This window comes from Merops nubicus, unplaced genomic scaffold (assembly GCF_000691845.1).
Source record: "Merops nubicus isolate BGI_N331 unplaced genomic scaffold, ASM69184v1 scaffold49396, whole genome shotgun sequence".
NCBI classification, from domain to species: domain Eukaryota; kingdom Metazoa; phylum Chordata; class Aves; order Coraciiformes; family Meropidae; genus Merops; species Merops nubicus.
In genome coordinates, this window is record NW_008613915.1 from 1 (window position 1) to 9400 (window position 9400).

The 9400-nt window shown below is 45.1% G+C and overlaps 1 protein-coding gene across 1 annotated transcript; it reads right to left on the reverse strand.

The window, feature by feature from the left end:
* Positions 1–61: 61 nt before the first annotated feature.
* LOC103774612 (laminin subunit beta-1-like) lies at positions 62–8188 on the reverse strand (the record flags this gene model as incomplete). Its single annotated transcript, XM_008942025.1, has 8 exons — positions 62–221; positions 1510–1686; positions 2505–2646; positions 2866–3073; positions 3825–3969; positions 4354–4557; positions 6551–6792; positions 8004–8188. Coding segments are annotated over 8 exons (1463 nt in total), but the record flags the coding sequence as incomplete, so codon positions are not given.
* Positions 8189–9400: the final 1212 nt, after the last annotated feature.

Here is a 9400-nt window from a genome sequence, read left to right on the forward strand (position 1 = left end):
GAATAGCATGAAATTACTTCATATTCTAAGATGATCATTTACCTGCTTAGAACAGCCTTACCTTTGAGCAGCTGGAGTTTGCTGTTTGCTTGAGCCAATAAGGCTTTAGCTTCATCTTGCAATGTGTTGGCTTTCCTCCTGGCATCAGCCGACTCTTCTGTCTTCTTGGCAATGAGGTCTTCCACCGTTTTGTACTTGCCGTTCAGCTCAGTGTTGAGGACCTGTTGTTCCAGATTCAAGCACAAGATGGAGCTCATTCAAAAGACAATACAGCGGCAGTTAGCGTTTCCTCCCCCCCTATCTTTACTAATCCGGGTGTGAGGAGAGACTACGCCGTTAGCTGTTAACGAAAGGACAACCAACGCTGGGGTAACCTGCTGAATATTCAAGTAACAGTCGGGGTGAAGACTCATCGGTTGCCCTTGTTGGGATCTGTAGCTGTTTTACAGCTTTGATACTGACGCTTGGCAAGGATTGATGGGGTTCAGTTACACAGTTCCATATCTCCTGGAAGACCTGCCCCCTAGTTACAGCTGGAAAACCACATGGGGCAAGGGACAGGCCCTGCTGCTGGCTGAATGCTTGGATTTGGGGAGGAATACCCTTGTTACCCTGTCAGTAACAAGAGTAGCTGCCTAGTCTGTGTAGGTGAAGGTGCTGGAGAAGTCATGAGGTCTGTTTCTCAGCTGTGCTTTTCTCTGCAGGGTTAAGATACAAACTCCCATGACCCAACTGAATTCAACCAATAAGTCTGTTAAACTGCAGCAGTACTGGAAGTCTCTTGTGTTTACTTGATAGCCACCTGAAATACTACTTAGTGTTCAGAAATAATTGATTTGATGGATAATACATCACTCCTGGAAGGAAATGCCTCTCTGGAGACTAGCTGGTGGGCTAACTATGGACACAGACTGGAGCAATGACACTTCCTTTGGCAGATTTGTCAATTGTTTTGCTAATGAGCATTCTTTTGCTATTACAAAGGTGTGAAGTAGACATTTGGGAGCAACACCATGTGGTCACAGAGCAAATTTAGCATCTCTGATATTTAGAGATTACTTTGGGTTTATATTGAGCTAATGATTTTTCTTGTTGCTTGATGCTGTATAGGCCAAATTCTGGGTTTCTCCTGAACCTTTCGTTGCCACAGACCTACAAATATCCTGCACGAGGGCAGAAAGTATCACCAGCTCTCCTGTGGCAGATAGCAAAGCTGAGGGACAGAAACGAACCTGTGAAAGGCTGACAGTGTGACAGCACGACACGTTTCCTGCAGCTACTTTAGAACCTGAAAACTTCCCAATACATCTTCCTGTGTCTGGTACCAAAGTAAAAAGCAGCTGTCTTCAGTAAGCGCATTAAATGCCTTTTTTTTTTTTTCCCCCTTTGTCCCCAGTACTTGACCAGTAAATTACATGGATCACATGTAAAGAAACTGATGTTCCTTTGACCACATGTGGGGTGAGATTTTTGTTGGCTTTCCCTCAGCAGCCTTCCTGAGCTTCTCACCTTTTTAACTTCTTCAGCATTTTGTTTTGCAGTAACGATTTTTTCTTCTATATTGTCCACATTCTCTGAATTTGTAGCAGCCTTTTGCTTAAGGTCTTCAACGCTCTTCTCTAGCTCAAACAGACGTAAGGTAGCATTGTTCAGTGTTTCTTCAGATGCTGCATTTTCAGATTCAATCTAAAAAAGAGGGATGAGAGTTACACTTTCAAAGGACAGTGTAATAATTAATACTAAACTTTCTGGATAAGCTGTGATCAACTAAGTTCATGTCCATAGATGTGATACAAAAACCACTGGTTTAATTTTGCTACAAATGCCCTATTGCAGTCAGGGTGAAAGAGCCCACTGCTTGAAAATGGGGTACATATGAGTCTGAAACAGTGTTAAGGAACATGGTTAAAAAGTACTTGATTGTATTACACATGCAAGAGTTGCTGAATCCACAGGCAAAACTTGAGATACTTGACTATCATGAAATAATGGACTTGTGAAGCTGCCTGTCTAAGCTGGCCAAGTTTCATTGGGTATGGATAGCACTATGGCCTCACGAGGGCTTTGAGATGAAGTCTGAAAATACTTCATCTGGCAAGATTACAGCAATTGCCACTTTAATCCCATGTTGTTTGTAGTGTTGTGCTGCAGTCATGAGTGATGCTGATCACATCACTACACCAACGTGCTACCAAACATGGTCAACAGGTTTGATTTCCAGGGATCCTGGCATGTCTCCTACAGTCCTGCTTATTTAACTTCAGGGGTTCAGGATATGGGGTAAGAAAAGCCTTCTGGCTTTTTTTTTTTTCCAGAGCAAATGGTCCCCTAGCATCTGTCATACTTACTCAAAAGTGGATGTGGATGCAGGAAAGGTTTAGGTTCATTTTAAGTGCAGCCTTTGACTTGCAGTACCCAAAAGCCTTCCCTAGACAGGCTTAAGTTCATAAGTATGAGACTTGGTGCTGTTTCTGTATCCTAAGAAATAATCATAAAGAACTCACTGAGGTCAGCAGGTCTTGAGTTCCTTTAATGTCTTCATCAGCTTGTTTGATGGCTTTTTCAGCTGCATTTTGAGCTTTTTCGGCTTCTTCCAGTGCTGCTTTCACCATGTCTGCAGTGACTTTAACATCTGTTGCACCTTTGCTGTGGAGCAAAACTATGTTAATGCTAAAAATACTTTTACTTTGGAACCAGAAAAAGAACTAATTGTACACTGCAAATGGCTGGGTTTGCCCCTTAGTAAAGGAATGAGACCTTACATCAGGGAAAGTTCAACCCCACGTTTTCTGAGACAATGAAATCAAAGTCTCATTCAAGCTCTTGGTGATGGAAAACAGCTAATGCAGAACAGGATTGGAATACCTTGCTTTTTTAGCTTCCTCCAGTAGCATTTCTGCTCTGGCAATGTCTCCAGCACTCTGCTGCAGAATGACCTCAACATCAGAAAGGCTTTCTACACGCTCACGAATGTCTTCTGTCAGGGCTTGCAGCTGCTGGGGCGTGCTTGGCATCTCCATGTTCAGCACTTCATTAGCCACTGCCTCGATGCTATCCAGGTCAGCGCTGTCTTCTAGGAGATGGACACAAATGACAAAGATGTGAATAAAAGCTTCCCTCTGTCACATCTCAGTACTCAAATGTCTGCCTGCTCCCTTACGAAGGAAAATAATGGGGAAACTTCCTCCCTAAGACTTATGGAAAATGAAGGTGTTAAAACTGCATCCTTAGGGTGAAAATTCCCTCTCGGGCGAGGCCTGGCAGGTGCGTAGGCCCTGCTGGCACAGCTCTCTTGGAAGCCATCTGAAGATCTTGGTGATTATTTACACCTCACTGGGGCTGTGGGGGGAGATGGGAGCCCAGAGGAAATGAAGCCAAGGGCTGCACATAAATGTGTTTGTGCTAACTCTACTCAGCCTTGTGCAAACAGGGAAGGAGCAGGTTTGCCGTGCTGCTGCTGGCAAGTGAACAAGGCCCTCATTTAGCCTCTACCTGCTTCCTTACGGAGATAAACTCTGCTGCCGACTATTCCTCCCCTTTAACAGCATTTTAGCTTGCTAGCCAGGACTTACGAACACACTTGGCAAACTACAATGGTACAGCAGCCTCCGCTGAAATGAACACAACAACATGTCACAGTTTCCTCTCATTTTCCTATTGTCTTGGTTTTCTCTTGTTTCCAGATTTCATCATACACACGAAGTCTGGCTGAAAGGGGAGGGGAAGGAGACAACTATTGCATTACCCCGCAGAGGATGACTCGGAGCTAAAGATAGTTTTCACACACCCAAAATGAAAATATAATTTAAATGTAAGGTTTTTACGCATTAGGAAGTCTCTAATCTGTTTAATAAGGTTTCTCAGATCTTCATTGCTTCTGTCCACTTGTTCTTTTGTAGCATTGGTTTTAAGCAAAACTGCTTGTGCATTTTGTTTTGCTTCATCGGCTCTCTGTTTCGCCTCAGAAACCTAAAGAGAGGAAAATGGAAGGCTTGATTGCATATTTGCTTATGCTCTAAGGCCTGTTTTAATACAAAAATTCAGCTGAGTCAGAGGAAACAGTAATGAGAAATGCTTTTTCTCATAAAACTCACAAAACACTTAAAAGCTGGCCATGATCCGTACCCACCAATGCTAATTTAAACAGCTCAAGCTAATGTTTGGAGTTATCCATGAAGCAAGCTTGAGCAAGCTCCCTTTCAGAGTATCTTTGCAAGCTTGACGAAATTACACAATGGAAAAGAAGTATTTTGAAGTCAGACACATACTTTCTCAATTAGTATCTAAACTTGTGTTACAAATAAAAGTTTTGGTTATTTTTTTTTTTAAATATCTAACGATTTGGCATATTACCATGTTGGAGAGTTGCTCAACTTCTGCTAATGCACTGAGGATGTCTCTGTCAAAATCCATGGCTTTCTGCCAGGCATTGTGAGCTAGGGTCACCAGCCCGTCGCAGCCAGGTCCCCCACACTTCTTCTTTCCATCATCCGTTCGACAGTTTAAACCTCCACACTCGGACTCGGCACAAGAGGCTCCCACAGGAGTGCCACATGTCTGCAGAGACACATTAAGGCAAGGGAAACAGTCACAGCTCTATTTCCATTGCTGAGCTGAGGAGGATGGAGTAGGACGCTGCTCTACATGATGTTTGCATCCCAAGTACCACAAGGAAGGAGCTGAAGTAGAACTGCAAGAAGGAAGTGGTCCTGAAGCAGGTCCATACCAACACGACTTTAACCTTTCTTCTGTGCCCCCTGCACATTTTGCCTTTACCTTCTGTGCCCCCTGCACCTTTTTGCCTTTACCTTGGTTACAAACAGGCAGCTCCCTGATGCTGAAGCAGCTGGAGGTTATGAGGGGAGCCCTGTCATGCCTTCATTGTCTGCTTTTCCTGTACCTCATCTTTCACTGCAGAGCTGTGTTTAAGCTTTGGTTTCAAGCTGGAAGCTACTACTGTCTGTGTGCCTTTTGTTTGCAGTCAGGCTTCATCCCTGCTGCAGGAAAAACTGCCCATGCCAAGAAGCCATTTTTACAAGAAAGTGTTTCGTGCAGAGTAGGAGCTTCTCCTTTTCTCTACTGCTCTAAAAATGAAATACTAAGAAGCTGAAATGCTCCAAGTTTAATGGGAAACTGTTTTGCATCTCCTTTAAAAAGCTGTCCCATTGCATGCCACCAAATATTTGCTCTGACTTCACCTTGCCAGAATACTTTCTAGTTTGTGAGTTGTTGTCAGGATGTGTTCCCATAAAAAATTTCAAGGCAGAATTTTTTTTTTTTGAAAGCAACATTTTTACTGAGAGTTATCTGCTACTTGGTCAATTGTTTGGCCAATGAAATCACTTAGGAGTTGTTCAGCCAGACAGAAAATTTGCCATTCCTTTGAGGTACTTTTCCCTTTCTACCCCATCCCTTTTGCCAAATGATAGTCACTAACCACCTACTTTGCAGCCAAAGCCTCTCTGGGAAAACCCAGGGCCGTGCCAAGTTAGCTTTTTCCTGTGAAGTGTAAATGAGTGCCTCTTACCTGTCTGGCAGGCAATCCAACAGGAGCTATAAAGCAAAGACTTTTTTTTTTTTTTTTTGGTGCTCCAAGCAACTCAGTGTTTATGGCCTTGATAAACATCCGCCCAAGATTTTCAGTCCCCCAGAACAGCTAGGGAGGAGGGCAGGGAAAGGGAAACTAAACAAAAAGATGCCTCTTTCTTTCCTCCTGAGAAAAAAGCAGGGCTGGGGGAGTCGAGAGGGATGACCAGTAGTTATAAAGGAGAAGGGACAATTCATCCTCTAACAGGGGCCTTGGCCTGCCCTGGGGAGTTAATGAGCAGTCCCCTGCAGCTACGCCTTCACACAGGATTGTTCTCCCAGTGGAGCTGGCCGATTTCAAAGCAAAACTGAGGGAACACCCACCCCCTCCCAAGAAAAAGCCACCCTTGATCATGTTCACAGATGAGCAGGCAGCTTCAACAGAGAAAATGCCCTTCTGACTCCAGCTCCCTCTCAGTTCTGCTTGATGTCAAGCACGAGGACGGGAGGGTGGTGATGCCAAGGAGGGTGGCCCATCGGTGCGAGCAGCAGCACTGCCTGGCTGGGCACTGTGCGGGCATGGCGCACGCCCTGCGGAGCCACGGAAAGGAGAGAGGCACCCGGAGACAGCAAGCACCTGAACTCGGGGCAGGCTTACGTGGATGGCTCAGTCCAGCAGACTCGCCACACTCTTCTGCACGTCGAAGCTCTGTGCACAGCAAAAGCCTTTGGCTTAGGACAGGGGTGATGAGAAGATGCATGCTCTGTTGGGGCTGGGAAGGGCAGGAGGGAGACCAACATGAAGGGCTGGTGCCTGAAAGCCAGTAGGTCTGAGAACCCACCAATTAAACAGCCCTTTTCTAGCTCACAAATACCCCATCATCTGAGAAATGCATTTTTCATGGACAAACTGTGTTATCTCACACTGTCAAGCCCTAAACAATTCCTCTCTACACATCGCTTCTTCACAAACCTGACTTTATTTTTGCTACAGGTTTTACACCAGTGACTGTCAGCCATGTACCTTCTCAGCTACTTCCGAGAGATCCAGGCTCTGCAGCTTGCCTGCGAGTTCATCCAGAAGGCGCGACTGCTCCTCTTGTTTAGCCTTAAACTGGGCCTCCTTCTCAGCCATCAAGCCTTCCACTTCCTGCCGCGTCTGGGCCGACAGCTCCACGGCGCTGTCGGGGTGAACAGTGGAGGCATTGACCCTCTCCTCTGCCTCCAGGGACATCTGGAAGTACTTGGTGATACTATCCAAGGCTCCTGCAAAAAGCAGATGGAGCTGCTCAGGAATGTTTTGTAACCCAAAGTAATCTATATTATGGAGGTTGCAGATGACACATCGGGGTCAGTGATATGAATAGAAAGTTAAATGGAACACCAGCCTTTGTAGCTGTATTCGGTGCCATTGCAAGGATGACAGAATTTGGCCTGTTGTGGGAAAAAAAAAAAAGTTTTTTTTATTTTCCTTGGTTGACAGTGTGCTAAGTTTGCTGGATTTTGAAGTTCAGCTCTTCTCTGACTCTAGTGACTGAATCTGCTTGCCCTGTGGGCAAAGGGAGATCCAGCCCTTTAGGTTTATAGAGCAACAGTCTGTTTTCTAAGGATACATTTATCCCATTAGTTCTTATTGCTTGCCCTGGAATGTCTGGCTTATGGAGTCACTCTTTGGAAACTGGTCAGAGCTTTCTGAAGCAACAACTGCTTGATGAAAGATGCTGATTTACAGAACTTTTTGTTTTGGACAATTACTGGAGAGGCCTTGAGCGGGTGTGAGGGACCCTGCAGGGGTAGCTGCACCCTGCACCTCAGGGCAGCTTTCCTGTGCAGAATGCCACAGGTTGGGACGCTCCTGTTCTACATCCTTGCCTCATTCTGCAAAATGACTGGAAACAATCTCAAGACTTCCTATGAAATTAAAAAGGGAAAAAAAACCAAGCAACTTTGATTCAAGCTGGACTGAAGCTAACTTTCAACATTTCCAAAGAAATCGGTGTCATTCCTCTTTCTCCAGCAAATTTTGATTCTTGCCACACTCCAGTGTGCGAATGGGTATGCAAGGCTTGGGTGGCTTAGAAGAATTGGGCCCTTACAGTGTAATCCTAGTCAGAAAGATCCAAGTAATTTTTTTTTCAAATAGAAACAGCAATTTAACAGACTGGGGAGAGCAAGGGAGATGTCCAGAGGCGTATCTTGGAATCTGCTACGCTTTCAGCTGTTATGTCTCATCTAAAACGTATTAATCAAGAGACTTTAAGACAATTCTGTGCCCCAGGAACTTAAGCTGGCTCTGCACTGTGCAGAGGAAGAGAGAGGGGGTAAGGGGGCAAAACAAAATTCCTGCTATAATGCACAGAAATAAGCTGCCCTCCTAGGAACTGTGTTTTACTACAAGCTAGAACACTAACTTGGTATTTAAAACCATGCACTAATTAAATCTTTGGCCACCCCACTGCTTTCTCCCCTTCACTTACCCCGAACATCAGAGATCTTGATGAACTCTAGCTGTTCTGCAAGTTCTTTCACGACACGGTCTAGGCTTTTGGCATCTGTCTCCAGCATATTCAGGTCAGCATCTGTACTGTTACTCTTCACTGCCAAGGCTGATAGGTTTTCTTCTATCTCAGCTATCTTAACTGTAACATCTGCTGTCAGCTTTCTGTAAAACAGAGGCACAGGGCTCAACTGTGAGGGGGAGGAGGAAGGGAAGGGCTGCGAGCCTTGGTGCTTCAGTTCACTGAAGAGTGGTGGTTAGTGGTTAGAGCCATGCTGAGCTTCTCCCACGGCAGGACCTGTCCTCCCCTCAGTGAGCTGTACGTGATTTGTAACAACACGCCTACCTAAAATACTGGTTTGTTTCCTTTATCATACAAAACTACTTTTTAATCTACAGCACGTTTATAAACTCAAAGCACCAAATTGCTTAGAAAACAGCTGCTCTGTGTAAGATTAACTGGAGGCAGATTCCAGAGAACTGGTGTAATGCTCTTGTATCATGGCAACTGCATAGGTCAGAGTTGACTACTATGATCCATACATAATTTGCTTCCCATCCCACACAGCTACAAATGCAGTTTTGATTACTACGAGCTCATGAGACAGATTTGAACTTCAGAAAGTGGGGCTGGGGGGAAGCTTTAGTTTTAACACAATGGATTCTTTTTCCTCTCTGTAAAGATCCCTCCTCAAAAGCCATTTCTCTAGGGCTGTGAAGGGAAACCTCCTGCCCTCAGCATTCAGCACTGCCTCAGTGAGCCAGGGAGCAGGCTTTAGCTAGTAGGATAACCCTAAAAGGAAAAGCAAGTGTACATTACACATCAATGCTGCTGCAGAACAGAAGCGGGCACAGGAAGATATTCCCATCCATGGTGATCCCACCAAACCCAGTGTTTCCTCATTCTGAAAGAATCAGGTAGTATTTAAGCCCTATGATCATTTTATAGCTCTCTCAACAGCCCAACAGCCTGATACTTTCCAGGAGTCCCCCAAAGCCCAGTACTTCTATACAACCAGAGAGGAGCAAGAACAGATACATGTGTATGTATATAAGGGAAAGCCAGCTCCTCAGCTGCTGTGACCTCCCTCAGCACGCAGAGCCCAAACGCAGGAGCAACCCCCAGCTCTCCAGCTGGAGGAGGGGAAGCTGCAGGACACAAGCATATCCCTAATTGAGACATTTGTCCTTTAATCCTCTCCCCTTTGCTTTGTGCAGTCCCCTTTACAATGCACAAGCAAATTCAAGCGGTTGCACATAGGGCAAGAAAGAACCTATAATCCTACTTGACGTTAAACGGCTCCATCTCCAAAAGATAAAAACTACCATCTTTTGTATGCTTGGCGCTGAAACAAAATAGAAAGCTCCTACCCTGAG